Source organism: Abramis brama, assembly GCF_963993115.1.
Source record: "Abramis brama genome assembly, chromosome: 2".
NCBI classification, from domain to species: domain Eukaryota; kingdom Metazoa; phylum Chordata; class Actinopteri; order Cypriniformes; family Leuciscidae; genus Abramis; species Abramis brama.
In genome coordinates this window covers 44,167,757-44,194,358 of record NC_139964.1, presented here as the reverse complement: position 1 = coordinate 44,194,358, position 26,602 = coordinate 44,167,757, and the positions used below count along the sequence as shown (strand labels likewise).

Genomic DNA, 26,602 nt, shown 5'->3' with positions numbered 1-26,602 from the left:
GACCAGGGCCTGGACGAGAAGTTGTGTTGCATGCTCAGTTAGGAAAGGCCTGATCTTCCTGATGTTGTGCAGTGCAAACCTGCATGATCGAGCTGTCTTTGAAATGTGATCTGTGAAGGTCAGCTGGTCATCAAATGTTACTCCAAGATTTCGGACCGTCCTTGATGGGGTGATTGAAGATGAATCTAGCTGTTATATATATATATATATATATATATATATATATATATATATATATATATATATATATATATATATATATATATATATCTTTTCTTCCTTTGAAACCAAATAACTGATTTCTTGTTGCATTGCTGCATCAATGGGAAGATAATTACAATAGTATAAATTAAGTTCCAAGTGCCCAACCAAAGGGATCACTAATCGCCATAATGGTGACAAAGAACATTTTAGGAAAATCAACATCAATTTATGAAGTCAGCTTATATATATATATATTTTTTTTATTTTATTTTTTTAATTTATTTATTTTGTTGCATTGACAATTCAACATTCAAAATGACTTTGGGAAATGATTGAATGCAAACAGAGAAAAATAACTGCAGAAGTGGAGGAAAATAGTGAAAAGTCCATTAAGAATTTTCCTGCCTCAAAAACACTCAAACCAATCAATTAATCTTAACTTGGGTTTTCTGAGTAAACAAAGCATAGTATGTGAATAGTACAGATTACTAGATTTTTACAATTAAGTTAAGACATTAAGTAAAGTTAACAAAAAAGTGTTAGTTAGAATCACTGTTGGATTTTACAGTGTACCCATCACGTGGGTTTAGACAAATCGTACGAATTCGTACAAGTGAGGTGTAAGAATTAGACACCTTTTACTCATTCGTACGAATTGGTCGTGAGATAGCGTTGGTCATGCAGCTTATTGACCATTTAATAACATCAGCTGGGATGAAGATTTCCAAGAGACCGTTATTCCGTTGATGACTGAATTGTCTTGTCCACCTGATACATCTTCATGAAGGATAACTTGTAAGAGATGTGCATCAAAAAAGGAGCACAGATTAAACATTATCTCCTACAAGACCATATTATGCTGTTATTATCAGAATATACAATAGAATGACTCTCAGTGGGGTCATTTAAGCAAAGCTCATTAAGACAAAGATTCTATTATACAACTAACAAAAGAGTGAACAAAAAATACAGACATCACAACACTCAAAATAGACTGTACCATTTTGTAGCCAGAAAGCAGCTATCTACCAGTACTCTATTGTTTGATCATGCTACATGCAGTATTTGGTTCCATAACATCAAAGATACAAGAATATTTCTATGGTATTTCCCTACTAACAAATCCCATGCATGATAAGATTTTACACAATTAAAAGAAAGCTACATCTTTGCACATCCCATGTACCGCACCCTTTGATTGTATCACAATGCTAAAAGTTGAAGACACAACCATAGATAGACACACCGACTTTGGCCAGAAAGAACAGACAAATGAGGTATTTTTTCCAAATAAAAATGAACACTGACACCATGAAAATGAAGAACACATTTGGTGATCTAAACTCCTAAACAAGCAGTAAATGTCACAAGCACACAGCTCATGGTTCAAACTGGAGACACCTGCAATGCTAATGCTAACACTGTCCTACCGTGCTAATGGTGGTATAACTGAACTTTGTTATGGATGCCCCTGTGACCCCAGTGATCTCATCATCACCTTCCCTCCTCTTCCTCCGGTTGTGGCACGGCCGCCTGCAACACCCAAAGGTGACAATGAGAGCCTTGCGGAAGCGGGTGTTCATGAAGCAGTAGATAATAGGGTTGACGCAGGCTGAGGTATAGGACAGCAGCTGAATGAAGGAGATAGGAGCTCCGGAAAGAGTGCGCTGGGCTGACTTTTGGTCAAAAGCCTTCCAGGTGTTGGCTGAGTACAGAGGCATCCAGCATACAAAGAACATGGCAACTATAATGATCAGCATTCGTATCACTCGCTTCTTAGCAATGAGCTTAGCCTCTGAGGTGTTGCTCCGTGGACGGTCTGTCTTGACGGTTGCTGAGGTAGTCAGGGCAGAAAGTTCTATAGCAGAGGGTTTCTTTGGGACCTGGATGTAACATCCATCGCTCTCATCATGGCCAGGAGACATTACACCATTCAACCCATTCCTTACGCCTGTAATTAAAAGAAGTGAAGAAATTAAGAAGGTGTACATTCACTCTATTACGTTTTTAAAAGAAAATGTATGTTATTTCTGTTTAACACAAGAAATCTGCACTCCATTGACTTCCATTCATACCCATGAATGAAAGTAAATGGAGAGACTGGAAGAAATGCAGAAGACATTTCACAATCCTCTGCATTCAAAGGTTGCTGAACTCTAACTTTTGAATCTGTATAATGAGAAGACCTGTAACTAACAGAGGATTTAAATGCCACAGATTGACCTCTTGGTTGAATTCAAAGAACACAAACTTTAAAGCTGCATATTAGCAGTGCTGCAAGAAAGTATTGAGTATATGGTGTATTTAAAAAAGGTTTTTGAAATTATTACTATATTTACTAAACACGGAAGTCCTAGAGCATTAGAGCAAGAGCTTTCAAAAAGTCTAGTGTCACCAAGGTTTAATGTAGATGGCATAATGTGGGTTTTGCAGGGCACAATAACATTACGAGGATGGGAGGGTTAATTTGTATAAGTATCTTGTAACACTCTGCATGGACCTGATACAAGGGATTAACAAAGTAAGGAAAATAATAGGGGTGTGAACCGACACTGGTCTCACGGTTCGGTTCGATTACGATTATCATGTCATCGATTCAGTTCAATTTGATATCACAATGCATCGCGATGCACCGCATCCTCAATTTTAATTTTTTCTTCAAAAGTAATGTGTGCGTGCATGTGTGTGCTCGCCTGTTCAAACAGTGACATTCCAGTTTAAGTTTCAAGGGAGTAAAGCTTGTTTATGCCATTAAGAAAAGGAAAATCTGTCAAATAAATTTGGTTTTAAAGAAATGTTCATTTAAAACCAGCGCTCATTAATCAGTGTATTATGTTACCATTAAAGATGCGCGCATCAACCGTCGCCGAATCCGCTGTTGAAGGTGACAATCATCCATTTATAATCACGCATAACAACACAGAATAATTGTAATTTGACCATCGGGTGCAGATACTTAAATCAGAAAAAGTTATTGGGGCAGGTGGATGATTTATTTTTGGCTACGTATTCGGGAGACGTTGGAGCTCATCCGCTTACTCTAAAGCAGTCAGACTCTGCCAGGCGTTAACAGCTTGGGGTGAAAGCGGATAACGTGGTTTATCAAGTTAGTGGTATTACCTCCTGCATATTCTGTTTGTGCGTGACATGAGCGCACACAGCGCGTGTCTTCTGCAGGTCGTGCTTACCAGGTTGTTCATAAAAGCCGAAATGTGCCCAGATGTAGGCTTTAAAAGTAATTGGAGCATTTTTAATTACTCGCACTCGCGTCTCACCTCCCTCTGCCATTGTATGCTACCGCGACAAAGCACGTACGTGACAAATGACGTCAGAAAAGCGTCAGTACATTATAATCGGTTATGGTCTATTACTGAACCGATACCGAATCGTCCTCGTTTGCATCGCGATGCATCGTAGAAACGATAAATTTTGACACCCCTAGAAAATAACAACCTTTATAACCAGTAGCCTGTTTAAATATGTAAAGATCTTGTTCTGCACGTCCCTACTCTGAATATTAACCCAATACCCAAATACCCAAAATATTAACTTCAGTATTCACTCTCGTTTTTTTTTCCAGCCTCATTTATTTGATCCCAGCAATGGTACAAATAGTAGCCTACTTTTTGAGGGACACTTCTAATAAAAGATACCTGTGGAGGTCTTTAACTGCAATGCCCTCAGAACATGGTTCGAATTACGTGAGAGCCAGTGGGAGCTGAGCTCCCATAGAGAGAGGATGAGCTCCCATGAAAGCAGTAAAATCATACACCTGTGGGGGTCTCTAAAAATCATCAGCACCATTATTTTAAATTACAAATAAAGCACTTTTTCCTTCAGACTACTGTAGCGTGACTTAAAAGATAGGACAAGATGCCAAACACATGGATCTCGCGGGATCTCAGATCATCATCACACTACATCCTTATGCTTCGCTTTCTGCCAGGACTTTTACCGACTTTTCTCAACTCACAGAAGTGACGTCAACGTCCGATCTAGCAGTAGCATAAATAATCCATCAGGTAAGTGTTATTTTAACATAGGCGTAATTTGCGGGTGGGACATGTTCCCACCACTTTTTGCTAAGGTCAATATTGTCCCCACCACTTTTGAAACATCTCGCGGCACTAATATAGCCTACCAATACAAATAAATAAAACATCTTCAGTTAACTAGCAGAGCATTCATTTAGTTCGTTTGTTAAATAAGAGGCGCGATCTAGCGCTGAAATGTGTTGTTTTTAAATCAAGTGATCAAAGTGCTCGTTGCAGCTGCGATCATGGCGCAGATACTGTATTCTCTTGTGGCTCGCGCACAGTCTTCACTCGGACGCACGCTTCAATCCGTTGTGGAGACTCTCTATTCGTTCCGGTGAAATTACAAACCAAAATGCACACAAACGTGTCCTTGCCTGATATACAACCACTGATAAACATAATCGGTTTTGATGAGAAAAAAAAAAAAAACCTATACGAGTGCGGATTATAACCCAGAACCTCTGACACGCTTGGCAAAAGTTCTGCCACTGGACCACATAAATACAGGATTTCAATTGTCGGATCTGTTTATTTATTCACGTGAAAATTCTCATCACTAACAACATATGTTAGACCTCATTAAACGACAAATGAAACCAAATGTACTATTTAAATTGAATTGTGTTAGAAACGCTAACGCTAAACATTTTTATTTATTTACATTAGTAAGCTACACTGCGCCTGCTCATAGACTACTTTTTTTTTCTTTTTTTAAAGAGACCCCCTCAAAGATGAAATCATAATTCGAACCCTGCCTCAGAAGTACCCCTTTCCACCTCACTGAAGTTGTCTAAAGCTTCTCCCTGAAAGAACTTCCAGCACATCAGTGCACAAATAACCTTAACACACAGGGAGGTACTCAGCATGACCTTAGTGCATTCAGTCCTCGCCATGGGAGATGCAGCCTCTAACACAAAATGGGAAGAGAAGGCAATAGTCTGTTGAGCCTCTGAGAATGCCAAAGAAAGCAAGCCACCTAACTCGTAGCAGTTACATCATGCAAAAAAAAAAAAAGAGTTTCCAAAAGGTTTCTAAAAAAGAAAGGTCTAAAATGATGACATGACAAAACTTTTGACTGGCTGTTTGGCACACATGAATCCAGTAAACACCATAGCCAGTAAACAATACCGAATTAGAGTTGTTTAAATTTTGGCTTCATTGGCTCACTACTGGAAATCCAAAGGATAAGTTTAAATTGGATTAAAGTGCTAGCAGAAAAACGTTAAATGGAAAATGACTGGTGGCTAAACAAGTGCAATCTTTTAGAAGTTTTCCAGGTGGTTCATCAAGGTGAACATGCATGCTTCAGAATACTCAGGGCTTCAAGGGCTTAATGAAATTGTGGTGTGAGGGCTTTTACAAAGAAGAAGAAAAAAAAGATTCATACCACTAGAGTCTTTCTTCTGCTCCAGTTCAAACTGAATCCCTCTGTAAAGTTCTCTGGATATAAGACCGTAGGAAATTATCATCACCACACCTGGGATGAAGAATAGAATGAAGAGCAACAAGACGTACCTAACAGAGAGAAAGAAAGCAAAATATCTGTAAATGAAAAGGCAGGGATTCAATACAGATAAGACAATAAGTATAACAATGAAACCAAAGGACTACATTTCAGTAGTAAACATATGAGAACCCGAGAGATGAGAGGTGAGACCGTACTGTGCTGCATTTTTCCAAAAAAGTCATAAGCTTAAGGAAATTGTAAAAACCAGAAGATCTGAGATTCAGTTGAAGTTCTCTTATATTAAGAGTCCTATAATAAGAAACCAACCCAGAGAACATAAGTGCCACAGAGTAGAAGAGTAGAATGCTATGAGCGAGGATAAATTGCTGTATTTTTACTTACAATTCTGTTTCAATCTGTTTGACTCTTGGTGATAAGAAAAGCTTGATTCTTTGGTTTCTTTTGGAACTATTTTCGTTATTATCTTTCCTGAATATTATCTTAAAACCTCATCTAAGAAAAACCTCTATTACAAAACAATCAACATACTGAAGCAACACGTGATACAATAATATTAATACTGAAGTCCTCTGAGGTTATTGTCCACACAGCTGATAACTGAAATGCAAGATTATTTCAGTTACCCGCATCATGAGCAGTATGATATATAGTTGTTACTGTTACAGAATATTAGTAAATATCTGATCACTGAATACCACAAGTGACCACTCAGAATCAAGTATTTCAAAAGTGTCACACAAAATTAAGTGTTGTTGTACTGAATTCTGAACTTAATAAATAGCTTTGATCACCTGTGGCTGTGGTGATATTAAGTACAACAGCAATATAATATTGTTTAACTAACTTTTGCAGTCAATTATAATTATTTGCAAAGAACAACAAAAGCTAACAGACTCCATCACATCATATTTAAAATTATGTGATGGTCAGCTCTGGCATGCAATAGGGCAATGCAATAAGTCAAGTCAAGTCACCTTCATTTATATAGTGCTTTTAACAATATAGATTGTTTCAAAGCAGCTTTAAAGTGATAATAGGAAATCAAAGTAACAGAGATTGTTTTGGCTTTACAGCAGCTTTAGAATAAAGTTATTGTCCAGCTAATGTAAGTTTGTGACTGATTCACTTCCATTGCAAATATCATTAATTATTAACTTAGGGGCCACTTACATGATACCGTTTCAACCGAAAACAGAAAACTTTTAATGTGTTCTGGCCGCTCATTTGCACGACAACAGTGGCTCGAGAACCCAAACCTTGAAACAGGTTCAGGTTCAATACTTGAATGTCAAAATTTAAATTAAAAAGCTGCATCCAGTAATATGACATCATTTTATAATATTCAAATGACAGAGTGGGGGTGTTCCCTGAAAGCATCTATGCTACCCTGTTCCTCTGATCTTTTTCATCTATCAGACAGCTTTGTGCTTGCAGCTCCTTTCCATGTTGCACTTATCTGATATCAAAGACACTTTTCTCTCCTCTTGTTTCCTGTGTGGCTTTCAAATTCATTACGAGCTCCAGCACAAAGGCAATAAAAGCAATACTAATCTGACCAGGAAGTAGATGTAAGAGATGAGGGTGTGATATTAGGAAGCACCTTTTTATGCAAAACAAATGTATACTGTGTGATCTCTAATAATACCTGCGTGATGTTTGAAGTTTTTTTCTCATTTAAACAGAGCAAAACAAGTGTTTTTTTGCTTTTTTTTTTTTTTTTAGTTTTAGTTTTAATTTAGTTACAATTTAGTTAGAAGTACCTCTGGATCCTCATAATCTTCCCCAACCACATAGACAAATGTTTCAGATTTATCAACCGCTTCGGGAGCGGATGGGTTTAACAAAGTGTAGGCTTGTACCTTCTTTGATTTATCTGACAGGCCCACATGTGCCATTCCTTTTCAAACTTCTTCCAGTTATCAGAAATGTTGTCATTAAAAACCAATGGATTGATACGACAAAGTCACTGGGCCATTGTATCCCACTTCTGACACCATGCAAGTTTTTGAAGGACAGAAACACATAGAACCAGTCTTGACCCCTTCAGTTGAATGAATGAATGAATGAGGCATTCATATAGCGCTTTCATATGCACTACTGTACACCCAAAGCGCTTTACAATCATAACGATCGTGGTCAAACTTAAAAGTGGCGTTTCCATTATGCTTTTAAACGAAAGTTTGCCTTGGGTAGATTAACAAAAATACCCATGTTTGCATTGTGGCAACAGTTATCCTTTAAAAACTGCTGATCTGCAGACTGCAACACAACATACTGCAATGCTTTAAACAGCAGGGCAGGATAGCTCGCCTTAATGTTTGTATCAAAGTGTACGCAAAGATTTGCGTTACTGATATTCCACAGTGCAGTGGTAATCTAGTAAAATCAGCGTCGTCGATCCCACGCTCACATGGGCAGTTTGCAAAAATACTCACTAACAACTGTGTAACTGAATAAAAAATAAAACAAGCTTAAGAGTAACAGAAATATTAAACTGGCTTTATATGCATATGCCATATTCACAGGTCGCGCTCCTAATACGTCTGCTCACTTACCACTGAGAGAGTGCGTTCCACCGTAAAGGAGCAGTAGCTAATTCAACGTGTTACATGCCCTTCTCTGAATTCGTTATTGCTTCGGCATTTACAGATGTTATTTACCAATCACTTCCCGATCGCCGGGAAGATATCAACTTATCTAGAAATGATTGCAGACTTTAACCAAACACTAGGGGGCATATTATTATGACCGCCGCTAGCGTAGCTAGCGAAAGCGGTCATATAGGGATTGTCAAAGTTTTTTTTTTTTTTTTTTTTTGTCATCTACTGAATTTTTCGTCAACGATACCAGGGTCACCGAAACACCGGGGAACATGAAATTTGGTGGGCATGTAGCCCCACTAGACTTTTACGAAAAAATTTCGTTTGGTCCCCGGGGGCCACTCCCCCCCCCGCGCTGGGCCCCCCGTGAATTTTTCGTCAACGATACCAGGGACACCGAAACACCGGGGAACATGAAATTTGGTGGGCATGTAGCCCCACTAGACTTTTACGGAAAAATTTCGTTTGGTCCCCGGGGGCCACTCCCCCCCCCCCGCGCTGGGCCCCCCGTCAATTTTTCGTCAACGATACCAGGGACACCGAAACACCGGGGAACATGAAATTTGGTGGGCATGTAGCCCCACTAGACTTTTACGGAAAAATTTCGTTTGGTCCCCGGGGGCCACTCCCCCCCCCGCGCTGGGCCCCCCCAAACCCAAAAAATGCAGTTTTTCCTAAATAACTACCTGAACCGTGGCACCGAGGATGAAGAAATTTTTATGGTATGTTGGTCTTAAGGGCCCACATCAACCTAGCCCATAATCACTCATTTGTGATTTGCGCCCCTTCCCATAAAAAATGAAAATGCAATATTATTCTGCTTTAATCACCCCTATCTTCAGTTGAGATGTTCAGAACTGCACCATATTTCATGTGTATGATTAACTTGACATCCTCTGGGGGTATGCTAAGTTTCGTAGAATTTCATCCATGGGGGGGTATAAAATAAATTCATTTATGTGCACATTTAGTGACTGTACACTCATCGGCCTGTAGATGGTGGTGTTGAGCGAAGGGTTGCTGGTTTAGGATGATACTGTCACACACACACATGCAGGAATACAAACAAACGCAAGCATGCACACACACTGACATCCACACGCACAGACACACACCCATACACACACATACAAATCCACATGCACAGACACACACACACAAACACACACGCGCACACACATGTACGCACGCATACATACACGCACAGACACACACACACAGACACACACATACACAAACACACACACATACACACACACACAGACAGACATGCATATACTACTACTTTTTTTAGGTTTATACATAAACACGCAATACAGCCAAATTGCTCCACGTCATTTATTTTTGTGGAAAGCCAGTGCAGGCCTGAGCGGCGGTCATATTTTGTACCGCCATGCGGTACATCTAGTTTTATGAATATCACGATCGTTTCTGCAAATATAACTATCCCTATAACAGCATCAATACTGTTAAATATATTAAAGTTTACAAAACAACTAAATCAATGGAAAATACAAACCAATGACAAAAAGTTTGTAAAAAAAAAAAAAAAAAATTAACATGTAAAAATATGACCATATCTGGAAAAGGAAAGAAGTTGAGCTAGAAGAGAGCAAGTTGGTCATTGGCTGTTATGCATGCTGTAGTAGATATACAGTATAATACAATGGCAGTAAATGTCATATTTACATAAGTGTTAAAATTTCACAAACAACTATTTTATACCATATTTACTTAAAATTCATATTATTAAGGTCCTTTAATACTTACAATTTAGATCTACAATTATAGAAAATGTGTACAATCGCTGTAACACACAACCTTTCCTGGTGATTACTTTAATCCACTGATATATGTGATAGAAATATTTTATGTGATGGGGATTTCCACATTAAATGTACAGAGAAATGCAGACTAAGGATGCTCCGGTCAAAGGCCACATACTTAGCCAAAAAATGCTTAACACAGTAGAACTAACAGTCATATGATTAGCTTTTATCATAACAAACCAATCACCAGAACTAATCACAGTGAAGAAGACTCGAGTGACATTGTTTTTACTCAACCGTATGATTTAAATGTTCATTTATCTTTCTATTTAAGAGACTCAATTGGTTGTTGTGGCCAGTGATCTCCCGGCCGTGAATAAAACTTTATTTCTACAAAGAGCAACTTGGGAGCCATGTCAGGTATATGCTGCACAGCTGAGAAATGGATTCTATGCTCAAAAGACAACAGATCATCAAAGTGTCATCGAGGTAGTCATTGTAGCTTCTTGATGGGACGCCGTCTCCTTACTTAAAGGTCCCATGACATGCTACTTTTTGTAGGCTTTAATATAGGCCTTAGTGGTCCTTAGTACTGTATCTGAAATCTCTTTCCAAAAATTCAGCCTCGGTGCAGAATTATAGCCACTACAAGCCAGTCCCAGACTGAGCTTCCTTCAGACGGGCTGTTTCGGTGTCTGTAGCTTTAAATACTAATGAGGAGGAGAAAGGCGGCGCAAGGTGGAGGGTGGGTGTGGCCTATGACCATCTTGTGCAAAGTTACTATGCATGTTTGTTTATGTTGGATATAGCCTATTGCAATGGCACGAAGACACGCAGTCCTTAAAGCATTTCAGTTTGACCCAGAATCTGATCCAGATGTAGAAGCAACGGATGAAGAAGTTGCAACTCAGCGGCTCCAGCAGGACATTTCCGAATGGTTAGTTTAAAATATTATGTCTGGATACGGTACTTTATTCGGATGGTTTACAGTTATTATCATGTAGCTAACGCGAACCTACTGTTGCCTTTTCATGAGAGATCTGTAACGTCTGTAATTTTTCTTATTACAATTACATCAAGCTCTGCGATCTTGAAATGCGGATATCGCGCGCGCCATATAACTAACAGGAAAACGGTTATCCAAATAGCAAAGAAATGTACAACACTCGCGTTACAGTATGTGTAACTTGATGCTGTCTACCTTTACATTAGCGCAAGTAGCTGCATAGCTAATGTGACAGCCACATTCTACGTGTAAGAAGCTAGGTAACTATAAACAGTAAAGCAACACACTTATATATCATTTGTTGACTTACTTGTCCGAGGTGTGTAGCTGTGTGTACCCTTCGGTGTTCATTTGTACATCCAATTATTGAGCAATTATTATGCTTCGCTCGCTCAAAGCCATGATATCGCTCGTGGACAAACTAAAATCGTGCGCACGCGTTCTACTTCCTAGCTCATTTTCTCATGGGCGAGAAATATTCTCTGGGCGGGCAAAGCAGAGAAAGGGGAGGTAACATTTCTCCTTATAACGTCATAAGGAGGAGATTCAAGATCAGCCCGGTTGAGCTTCCATTTTCTCAAAGGCAGAGAAAAATATGAATGTTAAAAAACCTCAGAAAGTGGAAAATTCATGTCATGGGACCTTTAAGGTAAGTATTGTATTAAGAAGTCAGATTTAGTTGGTTATATTCATATTAAGAATTTCCATGACATATGTTTTAGAACTTAAAAAAATATATGTATATATATTGTCCAAAATGAACTAACTGGCCTGGTTGATTCACTTACGTTAATAAGTTTGGGGTCTGCAAGATAAGATTCAAATCCTGTTTTATATTTTGATACATTTAATGTTTGTGTAATTCAGTCACATCATCCTTGCAAAAAAAATAAATAAATAATCTAAGACTTATATGCTTCTCTGTTCGTTCACCTAAATTTCGCTATGAGTATCATTCCTCAAGGCAGGGCATTTATCTCTCGTCTGTTAACGCTGGCCCACTCCGTGCATAATTTAAGTGACCAGATCCAGCTAGACGAAGGGTGCATCTCAGATTTGGATACTTGGATCAGCAAAGGCCAGATGAATTTACCAAGCTCGCTCAGGGTTCGTTTCATCCACACTTCACAAAAATGTTCCTATAGCCGTCACCAGCGTCCTTTGGGGTTTGACGTGGTCGCTAAACATATTATGTTTCTTGTGCTAATGAAGCAAGGTTGCCATCATTAAGGCAGATCATCTTGTCAGATGATTATGCCATTTCTGAGACGTTTATCTGGCAATCAGTAGTCTTAATTTTATAATTAAGGTCGCCACACATTCCTGGCCACTGCAATGCCATAGCTACGTGCTTTAGTTTTCAGGCTTCAGACGGCTTTGCCTTTAGCCAACCCAGATCCATCACCCTTCCCTCCCGTAACAGAGAAATGTTAAATTAGATGATCTACTCAATCCAGCTAGACCGTACTTCACGAAGACGTGGCTCCCTCCACCTTAAAAGCTCTTACTTCATCTTGGTCTCCATTTATAACGTTTTGCTTTTCTTTCCAGATTCCTCTATTTCCCATCCTGATCATGGCCGGTGGTTCCTTCCTCGTCTACAAGTTTATTTCCTTCCTCGTCTACTATTTCTTTCATTCGTAGATTGCTCGCAGATATTACATTTTACGCAAAGTTATCAATCCTAATTTCCAAGTCTTTTCACTGCAAACTTTCGTTCGTTTATTACTCAAAGGCATAGCTAAACAACCTTGCGCTTTCAATGGATTTTATGTGCGGCCCATCGTGGTCTAATGGTCCATCTAATGGTCTAATGGCACAATAGCGCAAGGTCATGATAGACTACATAGAGACAAGGCCACGATGGACCACGCATAGAAGCCATAATAGAGCAAGGTCATGATAGACCACATAAAGACAAGGCCACGATGGACCATTAGACCACGATAGGCCACACATAGAAGCCATGATAGCGCAAGGTTGTAATAGACCACATAGAGACAAGGCCGCACATAGAAGCCATGATAGCGCAAGGTTGTGATAGACCACATAGAGACAAGGCTTCTATGTGCGGCCTTGTCTCTATGTGGTCTATCACAACCTTGCTCTATCATGGTTTCTATGTGTGGTCCATCGTGGCCTTGTCTCTATGTGGTCTATCACGACCTTGCGCCATAATGGCTTCTATGTGTGGTCCATCATGGCCTTGTCTATGTGCGGCCCATCGTGGTCTAATGGTCCATCGTGGCCTTGTCTATGTGTGGCCCATCGCGGTCTAATGGTCCATCCATATGTGGTCTATCATGACCTTGCGCTATTGTGGCTTCTATGTGTGGTCCATAGTGGCTTTATCTCTATGTGGTCTATCATGACCTTGCGCTATTATGGCTTCTATGTGTGGTCCATTGTGGCCTTGTCCCTGTGTGGCCCGATTAGCGATTCAGCATCTCAGCATACATAAATAATAATAATAATAATAAATAAAAAAGTGGCTTTTTGTACTGATTAAAGCTCTTGGCCCATGAGACCTTCTATGAACTTACATTCGCCATGCTTATTTTATGTTTAACTTATTTTTCTTTCTATGTTTAACCGCAGGATACACGACTGGTGGGTATACTTTTTTTCTTACAATTCTTTGGGGGTGGGCTCCGTCCCGGTGGAATTATTCCTCCACCTATCTTTGGGGGTTGGCTGCGCCCCTGCCTTCATCTTTAGGCAGGAAATGCAGTTTCCGCTACCCTCGGATTGCACGCTACGGACGGAGCCTACGCCAAAGAATTTGCTTACTGGGCTGTTAATAAATATATGCTTTTGTTATACCATTTTATCTCCCGAGTCTTTCTGGTAGAATAAGTTTTATGAAGTGGTGAATCAGGATGACAAAAGCTGTTTATGTTCATGACAGTCACAAGACGGGTACGTCTAACATGGTGCATCACAAGTGTGCTAAACCCCAAACCTCCACGAACACCTTGACAAGTTCCGTCCATCGAGATCCCAATAGAGTACCACATGATGTCAAATCAAAGCTGACGGATGCATGTGTGGACCTGTGCTCTCTTGATATGCGCCCGTTCGATAAATGAACTGGTAAAGGTAAAGTTTCTGGTAAAGGATTCCACCAAGTGACCCAGACGTTGATTGACATAGGAGCTAAGTTTGGTGCCGTTGACGCTGGTGCTATCTTACCCCATCGGCAAATTGTGTGCGATCGGGCAAAGAAGCAGGCTTCCATTGATAAGCAGAAAATTTCGGAGGCCATCCAGAAAGCTCTAAGCAGCAACGGTGGTATTGCTGTAACCACAGATATGTGGACAGATAAATTTAAAAAGAGGGCATATACAGTCCTTACGTCACTACATCAGTCACTAACGAAAAAGCCAAGGATTGACTTCATGGAATGGGAGGAGGAATCGGATACAATAATTGTGGATGAAGTACAGGAGTATTCATCTACAAACTTCCATATAGACGGATCAGCAGAGGAAAATCTACTTTCCTTTTGGGAGAAACAAGGCCAGTCATTACCACGACTACAGCACCTTGCCAAGAGAATTTTATGCATCAAGAGAATTTCCAGCAACAAGTGCTGCGAGCGAGTGCTCCTTCAGTGCAGCAGGGCACGTTATAGAGGCCATGCGCTCTCGCCTGAATCCTGACACTGTAGATGCTATTTTATTCCTGCATAGTGCTAAGAAAAATTCAAACTAGACCTAAGGTTAGGCATATTAAACCAGTTAGCCTACGTTACTAGGCTACACCAAAAAAGCCCATGTCTAACCTAAGCTTTTGAGTTCAGTCAGCTGAATAATTTTGATGGTTATGTTCATATTAGTTTAGCCTATTCTATTCTAAACATATTGTGTCTCAATGATTTGGCCTCGCTTTTATGTTCCGAGGCGTTTTATGTTGCTTAAGGCCAACTGACGCGGATCTCTGATAGGCTACATGTAAGGCTATTTTGCCAGAATTTGTTTGTCGCGACTATGATGGCGTATTTCATTATAATTTCCAGAGTCTCGTCCCATCGAGACTACCCTTCCAGAGCTTCTTCACGTCATGCCTGTTGAGCCCTCGACAAAGATGGCCACCGCCTCACCGCCTGAGCCCTCGGCAAAGATGGCCGCCTCGCCGCCTGAGCCCTCGGCAAAGATGGCCGCCTCACTGCCTGAGCCCTCTACAAAGATGGCCGCCGCCTCACTGCCTGAGCCCTCGGCAAAGATGGCCGCCTCCTCACCGCCTGAGCCCTCGACAAAGATGGCAGTCGCCTCACTGCCTGAGCCCTCTGCAAAGATGGCCGCGGCCTCACCACCTGAGCCCTCAGCCACGATGGCCGCCATCACGTCAGAGCCTGTTCCTGTCCCAAGACCTGTTCCTGTCCCTAGACCTGTTCCTGCCCCAATAACTGTTCCTGTTACCAGACCTGAGTCTGTCCCTGAGCCTATATCTGTCCCTGAGCCTGTATCTGTCCCTGATCTTGTATCTGTCCCTGAGCCTGTATCTGTTCCCGAGCCTGTATCTGTTCCCGGGCCTGAGCCTGAGTCTATTCCCGAGCCTGAATCTGTTCCTGAACCTGAGCCTGTTCCTGAACTCCCAGCCAGCCTCCCTCTCCCACCTCCTCCCATCATCCCTTCCTCAACCACGCTGTTGCCACCTCCTGCTAGCCCCACAGCTCACCCACATGCCACCTTCAGTGAGGTGAGCTCGCAGATCTACCAGTGTTCAGCTCCAGCATGGTCGGTGGATCCCCGGTCTCCACCTCCAATCTCCGCGACCAGGACTCCACCTCGGCCCGTCGGTCCATCAGCTCAACCGTGGCACCTACCTCCCTCATCTCCACCATGGCCCATCAGTCCAGCAGCTCCGCCGGGGCCCCTCGTCCCCCTGGCTCGGCCTTGGTCATTCGTCGACCTGCCCTCGCCTCGGGACTACACTCCTCTGGCTCCGCCTCATCCCTTCGTCCCTCTGGCTCTGTTGGGCTCCTCACTCCCTCCAGCTCCACCTTGGTCCTCTGTCGCTCCGGCTCCACCGCGGCCTTCTGGATCCCCGCCTGCGCCTCGGTCGCCAGAGCCATCAGCATCGCCATGACCCTCGGGATCCTCTGCGTCACCCTGGCTCGTCGGCTCTCGTCGGCTCTCTGGCTCCATCCCGGTCTCCACTTCCACCTGCTTCTCCTCCGTCAGCCCCCCTATAGCCCATCCACACATCTCTACTCACCACACACCAGCTATAGGTGGAGAGGAGAGAGAGTGATAGAGCCAATTCAACCCTACTGAAAAAAAGTATACTTTATTGTATTTGAAATATATTCCCTTTTTCAATAGATCAATACATCAATACATTCCAACACCTCAGGACAAACAAGCACTGCAGCAGTTCTTGACAACTGGACATGACAAATTACTTGTCAAAATTCATTCCTTCAGTGACATCACTGGTCTTTTGAGACTGTTGCTTTTTAGGATTCGGAGTGGTACTGGCATGAGCCTCATGACGCTTTTGACAAATCCCCCAGTTCTGCAGTATTTGGATATGTCCATACCAGTGGTTCTCTTGGCGAATGCCTCTTAACATGTCCTAAGGTGACGTATGTTTACAGCGAGGGCGGCCTGTAGCATTTGCATCACTTTATCTAAGGCCATCCTGTCACTGTAGAAACTGATCATCAGCCCTTAATAACCACATTAAAGAAGCCGCTCCATATATGCCTCACCCCACTTACAGGGTATGATGATGGAACTGCATCATTACCACTTAGGTGTGATCTTCAAACATGGAAACATGGCTGATGCATTGTCCCGAGACCACCTTTCCACATCTTTCCAACTCACCTGATGACCTGCTGGAAATCATGACCATCCAAGTACTCTCTTCCCGTCGAATGGATGAATTCAGGGCTGCCGTGCAAAAAGATGTCACATGCCAAGAGCTTTCTGATATCATTAGGAATGGTTGGCCAGCCCCCTCAAAAGAACATCTGTATACCTTGCGTCCATTCTTTTCGATGAGAGATGAGCTGACCATTCAGGACAACTTGCTGCTTTGTGGGGAAATATTTATTATACCACCCGCAATGCAAAAGTTTTATGTTGGACAGCTACATCAGGGCCATCCTGGCATCACAGAGACCAAGCGGAGGGCTAAGGAAATTATGTACTGGCCATCAATGTATACTGATATCGACAATGAGGTATCTTGTTACGCACCCTGCAATGCTCTCAAATCGCATCAGAAAGAACTACTGCAGCATGAAATTCTGGATCTTCCCTGGTCTTTCACGGCTGCTGACCGATTGGCATGGAAAAGCACATTTAGTCCTTGTCCTAGGAATTTACAGATTATGCACACACATGGGACTTTTAGCATATTCACAGCAGCCCTCTCTATCCCCAGTCCAATGGACAAGCTGACTGTGCGGTCAGATCTGCCAAGCATCTTCTGGAAAAATGCTCCCGCGACCATACTGACATCCGTGCTGCTCTTCTCCATGTTCATAATCTACCCCAAGATACAGTAGCTTACCATCCCCTGCACAAAAGCTTTTTTTCCAGGCAAACCAGGACTTTCCTCCCACTGACCAAGGCCATGCTTCAGCGTGTTGTCCACACTAATTTGAAAGAAACTATCACAAAGCAAAGAATGAGGGGTAAAGGCTATTATGATAGAAATGCTCATCAGCTTGTGGTTTTCAATACCCCTGCTCATTAACCAAATAGCTACGCCTACACATCACAGGGTGGCAAGAGCATAAGCAACAGACGGCATCTCCTACATGTCTCAGAACCCCCTCCAGCTGACTTTGAGGAGGATTTCCCAGTAGTGACTTGAAGGGGGAATCCACTGCTGCTTCAATGTATATGTAATGAGTGATTATAATCAAGGTATTAATCAGTATTTTTCCTTCTAAATATCACATGAGTTGAATTACTTCTCTGGAGATTTTATTTTGTTATTGAAGTTACCAGTGTGATTACTGAAATGTTATTTTCATGTATTCTTTTTAATGTCAGTATTTGATGTTTTAATGTAGTAACTATTCATCCCGGCTTCCAGAAATGAAATAGGGACTGGTTTTGTGTTTGCCTTCAATGTGTTAAAACAAATAGGGGTCATTGAAGCCAATAGTTTAAGGGACCATTTCTTTGTTAAAGCCTTACTTAGACTAAAATGTAGCTCCTTGAGAAAGAACACATTATCTTGATGTTTTGAGAATACTCTCCTGTTTATAGTTAGAGCCTGGCCAAATCCAACCTTGGAAAAGATGTGTGTCGGTGTGTGTGTTAGTCTTCTTGCTTACAGGTTAAGGAACCACTGGCATTGTTGGAGATTGACTGAGTTGTTGTTCGAGACATGCTGGCACCCAGCAACCCAAATCTGCGACCTGGAAGGTCACGATGTGCCTGACTTCAGGGTCCGAGTGTCAGCTGCATAATCTATGGAGATATGCTTCAGTCAATCTGTATATGTGTGGAAAATTACTATGTTTATCTATTTCTTAGCCAATGAGAATCATTCAATCTGTAAGCAATGACGTAGCTTAGACCTTGGAAATGGTATAACTGCTGTGATCTTTGTAACTGTAAGCGGGGCGGCCTACAAACTCCTGTGTGAGTCTTGAAGCTGACTTCTGCTGATTAAACTGCAAACTATCTTCAGTTAAACTTTTCTTCAATTTTTTATAATTCAGACTCCGGGTCTTCTTTCAAACATCTGGTTCATGGGTGCTAAACTGTTAACCCCTAAGAGACTCATGCTGGGGCACTCACAGCACCATCCAGTACTGAAGGATGCATGCAGCAACCACAGTCCCCTAAAGTGGATTGTTACACTGACACTGTAGAATTATGTGGTATTTCACTTTAAGTCACCAGTACTCCAGGTGACACAATAAAGAAAAGCGAGTCGCATGTAGAGGAAACTGGACTGGAACATACATAGACAAACAAATACATGACTGACAAACAAACAGCCAATCATTCCATTTTTAGTTTCTTTGAACAGGTGGTTGAACTTGGTTAAACCCAATGTTGATCCGGTCTAATCTAATGTCAACCCAATGCAATCCACTATATAGTAAAATGCTTTTGAGCTATGACTTTAGCTACAGATGATGTTCCAAACAGTTTTCAGTAAACGTGGGGAGAGACGACAAAATCAAAAGAGCTGATGAAAGAGGGGGGGATAAAGCCCCCCTAAATATGGTCTAGGGTTAAGTTATATGTATACACAGGTGTTTCAGTCCAACTTTAAAAGTATTATACACATTAATGATTAATAAAGTTGTCAAAATATCTATCGAGGCAAAATTTCTTATCAACAAGAGTGTTTATCAGAAGTGGCTGAACATTGCTCTCTCCAGTCAACAGTGTGTGCTGACAGCCCACTGGCCATCATCACAAGTAAATGCGTAGACAGCTTTTAAAACTTTGTTCAGCAGGACAGAAACAAAGCCAGCCCTCTGAGCCAGCCTCTTACCAGGACTTGAACCAGCAGGCTATGATTTGTGTGAAGCTCTTGGCCGATGATGTTCCTGATATAGATAACTGAACAGAGAGTCATGATGGATACTATACAAGGCTTGGGCCTCAATTTCACAATTAATGAGCAAGATTTAATTGCTCTTGTGATGCAGTTGGGACTTACTGCATTTAGAGTTGATTCCCTGACAGCAGGTCCCCTACTCACAGACCAGCTTAAACCAGCATGTATTTCTATGCTTTTCCAGGCTCTGGTTTATGCTGGTTAGTGCTATTTTGGTCCTGCCATTTGTCCTAGATATACAGCATGGTTGTGTTTGTCTTAGTTTTATTAATTGCCTCAGCAGGGACTGCTTGTTTAGACATTTTTTTCTTACAAATTCTGTTTAGAATTGCACACATGATGATCCATACCATTACTATGAACTATGCTGTTCACTGTTGTACATGTTGTTAAGTTGTGTCTTTCATGTCGTCGCTGTCGGGCGGAATCCTTGTATCTCCAAAACCATTATTTTTCAGGAAATTTAAAAAACTGCATATTTTTTGAGTTATTAAACATTGTGTCGTTAAAGTTGGTATTATAACTTATATTTCTATCATATACTGTTGTATACCAACATTAACACAACATTTCCGCAAAATCATGTTTAATCGGAGATACGAGCTTTATGACTTGGGAGCAGGGAGATACGAGGTTACGCTGTCATTGATTAGAACGGTACAGACACAGACGTCGCTGCTGCCGGCAGTGTTCATCAAAGTCTGCGGTCGCGTTGAGCCTTTTGACAAGAGATAAGGCTTTAAGAGCTATTCAAATCTAATGATTGTGGTTACATACATCTTCCTAAACTCCATTTTAAACGTTTAAGAGATATGAGTGCGCAATACCAAAATACTAGGCTGTCTAAAATAGGCGGAAATTAATCTGCACGCAAACAAAGTCGGCGGTCGCGTTGGGCCTTTTGACAAGAGAAAAGGCTTCAATAGTTAACCAAAGCTAACGACTGTGGTTACATACATCTTCCTAAACTCCATTTTAAAGGTTTAAGAGCTATAAGTGAAGCAGAACAAAAAATGATGAGCTGACTAACGTTAGCTGTCTAATAATAGGTGGAAATTTGCCTAATCGGCACGCAAACTTACCTTCGTGGCTCACGGGCTTCCTTCTGCACCGAAGCATTACAGCTATCGATTTTTAACAAAACAAGCCTACTCAAATGTATCTAACCTAACTATTTTCACTCGTTATTGTCTAAAAAACAGACAGAGTTATGCAATGATAGGCTTACTGGCGCCAGTAGACAGACCCTTTTCTCCCATAAATAAAAACCTTGCTACTTGGGGTATTTTACATGCACAGTGCCAACTTCGAGTCAGTAAAATAATAATAAAAACAATAATTTAATGCTGGTATCCAAAACATTTAATTCAATTCAAGTATTATATTAGATACATTTTAAAACTTCAATGCACACGTATAATAAGCCTAGTAATAATAAGCCTAGTAATACGTAGACATTTAAAATACATCAATAACTGATATCATAGTTTAACACAGATAAAATCAGAGTTAAGGCTTGCTTTACGTGTTGCTCGACGAGGATTTCTTATCGTTGCGACGTTCAATCCTGAGGAGACAAAATGCCGGATTATGCCGCGGAAGCTCCCGCCGCGGAGTGAAGAAGAGGTGGAGTTACGAGGATTCTCAGACAGTTTAAGTGTCCAATGGAGTTACGAGATTTGCTCTCAAGCTATTTTCAACACTTATGATTGGTTAATAATTTGTAAAAATAACAGAACCACGTGGGGACTGACCAATAGCATCGATTTGTGAAAAAATATTAAATTGACAAAATTTGGACATACGAGGTTTCCGCCCGACAGCGACGATGTGTATATTGTGTTTGTTGTTATATTTAGGGCCCGAGCTTCTTCTTCTCCAAAGTGAATCGCTTTTTTGAGGGCCTAAACATGCTCGAAAACTCATGAAACTTTGCACACGCTTCAGAAGTGGTGAAAATGTACGTGTGATATGGGTTTCAGAATTGGGTGGGGCAAAATGGCTCAATTGCCCCCCTACATTATTTCCCCGGCTCTACGTTTCACGTACAGGTATGAAATTCGGCACATACATGTAATGACCCAATATCTACAAAAAAGTCTCTTGGAGCGTAGCCCTAAACACAACAGGAAGTCAGCTATTTTGAACTTCCTCTCAGATTTTGTGCAGTTTTTGCCATTTACAGATGCTGTACTTTAACAAACTCCTCTTACAGTTTTGATCTGATCCTCTTCAAATTTGGTGAGTGTAATCTTAAGGCCTTTGCGATGTTAAATTGCGAAGATCTTGAGTTTTTGTCGAAGAGTGTGCCCTTGGCGGCCTGACAAATGGAGATGTGCAAACCCAGTTTCAGCCTTTGGGTGATATATGCATCATCAAGTAAGTTCTACATAAATGTTGCTAGGCAACCACAGACAGCCTGCAGTAACTCAAGCATACAATGTCCGATCTGCCCCAGACTTCACATGTTTGATAAGAGTCCTGTCCTGAACACATGACCATGCTCATATTGAGTTGTAGTAATAGCGCCAATAGCGTAGCAGGAAGTGTGAGCGTCAGTCGACTTTGAAGGGTGAACATAGTCCACCTGTATTTACATACTGCCCACTCACAAAACTTTGCACACGCGTCAGAAATTTGATGTTTCGCTATGAAACAGGAATTTCTTGTAACTCAGACATACAGTGTCCGATCTGCCCCAAATTTCACATGTATTATTAAAGTCCTTGCCTGAAAACAACAGGAAATGACACGTTTTACACTGTGATTAACTCCTTATAGAGATTTAACCAGATCAGCATCATATATGGTCAGTCTAATCTTAAGACCTTAGCGGTGGTAAATGGCGGCCTGACAAATTCTGATGTTTCGCCATGAAAGAGGAAGCTGTTGTAACTAAGGCTTACGATGTCCGATCTACCCCAAACTTCACATGTTTGATAAGAGTCCTGTCCTGAACACATCTACATGACAATATTCAGCTAGTCATAGCGCTACCTGCTGGCAACAGGAAATGACATGCTTTACACTGTAATTCTGTAATTCTGTAATTCAATGGATGCATTAACAATACACTTCTTGAGACACTTGTATGGGTTCTGATGTGATATATCACCAAGAAATACAAAAAACGGAATATATTTTTAATATTTTTATTATATAAAAATAGTAAACCATAATGAATAAGGGATTTTACATCAAATATTGATTCCTCAAAGGGTTTAGAACACCTGTAAAAAATTGGGTGAAAAAATATAAAGAAACAAAATAAATATTTACATTTCTGTGACTGTAGTCACCATACGTTTTTTTGGGGAAAAACACAGGATATTAGGTTAGGTTAGGTTAGGTATACTTTATTGTCCCAATGGGACATTTGTTTTGGGCTCACGAATACAGCCACTGCATCGCCAAACATATAAAACAAACACATTACATAATAACAGAGAAGAAAGATACACATTTACAATCAAGTAATTGGCCAGAAGCGGTGCTGTGTAGAAAAGGGCGAGCGGTCTGGGTCCTGGGTTCAGCAGAAGATGTACTCGGCTGCTCTGGGCTTTCCTGATTTAGACTAAAACACACAGATTTTTTAATTAGTTTACATTCCCACATATCAAAAGTTGTACAGCCTTTATTACAATGTGGTAAATAAAGATTAGCTATTCATCATCATGTGTGTATTTTTTACATCAAGTAAAGAGTCATAGAACTTCTCTACAAAATTATTATTACTATTATCATAGTAATGATGTAAAGTATGATATTAGTATCATGTAAATGATACTACTTTATCATAGTAAAAATGATGTAAATGAGAAAATATGAGTAAATACAATGTCTAAACCAAACCCCCTCCCCATTTCAGCTTTATGTAGACAAATAGTACAGGCCTTAGATAAGGCTTACTGCACCATTATTTCTGAAAAGCTACAATAAAATTTCCCTAAAAGCATTACAATAAAATAGACAAGCAAAGTAAACAAAATATAGCTTATTACTATGCAAAAAATGAAGATGGACTAACGTTACATGCGGCCTAATCTGCAATCTCATTTTAGCAATAGGCTAACGTTACTGTACTACCGTTTATGTAGCAGACAAAGGCCCATGATTTTTTAAATCTACTTACTAATAGTAATGGCGCACATTATTTGATTACTGCACCGTTATTTCTGACAATAAAATAATTTTACTAAAAAAAATGACACAATACATATTAGACAATATATTATCAGCAATATTGCCTTCATACTTACTCCTCAAATGGATCGATTCCGTCCAGAATTTGATCCTCTTCATCTGAATCAAATCGGTCTGGATCAGATCCGTTATCACTCTCATCGCTCTAAAAAAAAAAAATCATTGCAGCAGCTTGCTCGGCAGTGAATCTTCGTTTGGCCATGTTGATTTTCTGTAAAATCTAACCAGTACAAAAACGTCTATCTCCACAGTAATCCAAATGTATGTGTCCGAAAACCGTATATAAAAGATTGTGTCTGAGAAGAAGACGCGCAAGATTTATTACAAACCCCTCCCTTTTTTACGTTCCTAGGACACCTGGGCTGCGTTCAGCCCCGACAAAACGTTGCACAACGTTTTTTAAACAGAAACGGTGATGCGTTGAACACACTGTTCTGATGACGCAAGAGTTGCAACTATGGCAGCTGAGAAGGCCATTCTTTGTGTTCTTTGTGAAGAATTTTCGGAGCCTGATGAAGTCGGTATAAATATGTGTTTAATACTACAAAATATGCCCGATGTTACAGTTACTGCACTTGCCGCCCAGAACAAAAGAGAACATCCCAATCGAGTGAAGGGATTGCTGAAACTGAAGCACACATCTTACCTAATTCAGACTAAAACACATCTATTTAGCCTCACATACTGACTTTATTTGTAGTTCATACTGTTTTAATACCCTGTATTTTCTTTCTCCTTTTTAGGAAAAGCACTTAATTACCATTGTTTATTTATATACCAAATGTCATACACTTGCAATGAAGCTAAAAATATAAGCAACTACATCATTATGTTGATAACCTATATTTTTACAATAAAACAAACATGTCTTCTAATATCCTCAGTTGTTGTGTATACCGAGCTGCATCGAAGACATTTGTAAATTACTTTCCTTGAACCCATTGTGCGAGTTCACTTTAATACCGTGTGCTTTATATACATGTTGCTGCTGATTGGACTGCAGTTCTGACACACCCACCAAACAAGAGAAAACGCATCTCAAACCCCGTTGCACACCGGTGCACGCCGTTTCCAGGAAACATGACGTTCAACCCGGAAACCGTAGCAAAACGTTGCGCACCGTTTTGAACTTGAACGTGCCCCTGGGCTGCGTTCAGCCCCGACAAAACGTTGCACAACGTTTTTTAAACAGAAACGGTGATGCGTTGAACACACTGTTCTGATGACGCAAGAGTTGCAACTATGGCAGCTGAGAAGGCCATTCTTTGTGTTCTTTGTGAATAATTTTCGGAGCCTGATGAAGTCGGTATAAATATGTGTTTAATACTACAAAATATGCCCGATGTTACAGTTACTGCACTTGCCGCCCAGAACAAAAGAGAGAACATCCCAATCGAGTGAAGGGATTGCTGAAACTGAAATGGAAGCACACACCTAATTCAGACTAAAACACATCTATTTAGCCTCACATACTGACTTTATTTGTAGTTCATACTGTTTTAATACCCTGTATTTTCTTTCTCATTTTTAGGAAAAACACTTAATTACCATTGTTTATTTCTATACTTGCAATGAAGCTAAAAATATAAACAACTACATCATTATGTTGATATCCTATATTTTTTACAATAAAACTTTCGACAAACATGTCTTCTAATATCCTCAGTTGTTGCGTATACCAAACTGCATCAAACAAATTTGTAAATTACTTTCCTTGAACCCATTTTGCGAGTTCACTTTAATACCACTTGCTTTATATACATGTTGCTGCTGATTGGACTTTAGTTCTGACACACCCACCAAACAAGAGAAAACGTATCTCAAACCCCGTTGCACACCGGTGCACGCCGTTTCCAGGAAACATGACGTTCAACCCGGAAACCGTAGCAAAACGTTGCGCACCGTTTTGAACTTGAACATGCCCCTGATAATGTCCTTGTTTGTTTTATATTGGTCTGTGATTGGTTCACACACCAACAGCATTATATACCATTTGATAGGGTAAAGTACCAGTTCTCTGTTTTGCGGTAAAATGCTATAGATTTGCACTCAAATACGGAAGGCTTAATTTTTTTTTTTTTTTTTTTTTTTTTTTTTTTTAAATGCTTGTAGAAGATCGGAAGGCTTATCATTCGCGGAAGTCAACACAGTCTACTCATTATTACGCAGACGAATGTCAGCTTTTTCATACAAAAAAAGTAAGTTAATACCTTAATCCATTCCGAAGCTATTAATAGATATGTTAGGCGTGCGCACTTTGACGCTCTAGAGCGTCAGTCGACTTTGAAGGGTTAACATAGTCCACCTGTATTTACATACTGCCCACTCACAAAACTTTGCACACGCGTCAGAAATTTGATGTTTCGCTATGAAACAGGAATTTGTTGTAACTCAGACATACAGTGTCCGATCTGCCCCAAATTTCACATGTATTATTAAAGTCCTTGCCTGAAAACAACAGGAAATGACACGTTTTACACTTGTGATTAACTCCTTATAGAGATTTAACCAGATCAGCATCATATATGGTCAGTCTAATCCAGGGACGTCACTAGGTTTGGAGGACAGGGGGGGCTTAGCCCCCAGGGTATTTGTAACTTGCGTTTATAGAAAATCTTACAGTGAATTTGAGTAAAAAAACAACCATTTATATATGTCGCTGTATTTGTCTCTTCAACCCCGTTACCATCTTCAACCCTGTTACCCTAGTCTCAATTTTTATTAATTATTTTTTTTAAGTTTATGAATAAGTAATTTAATGTTTGTTGAAC

General features: G+C 40.5%; 1 protein-coding gene across 1 annotated transcript in view; it reads right to left on the bottom strand.

Moving 5' to 3' along the window:
• Positions 1 to 343: 343 nt before the first annotated feature.
• The window catches only part of cckbra (cholecystokinin B receptor a), a 76,782-nt gene continuing 50,523 nt past the window's right edge, over positions 344 to 26,602 (bottom strand). Inside the window, exons 4-5 of the mRNA XM_084106769.1 lie at positions 5,629 to 5,756; positions 344 to 2,155 (exon numbers count right to left, since the gene is read on the bottom strand). Of these exons, the coding sequence (XP_083962895.1) occupies positions 1,620 to 2,155; positions 5,629 to 5,756 (664 nt within the window). The 3' untranslated portion in view covers positions 344 to 1,619. The remainder of the gene's footprint in view (positions 2,156 to 5,628; positions 5,757 to 26,602) is intronic.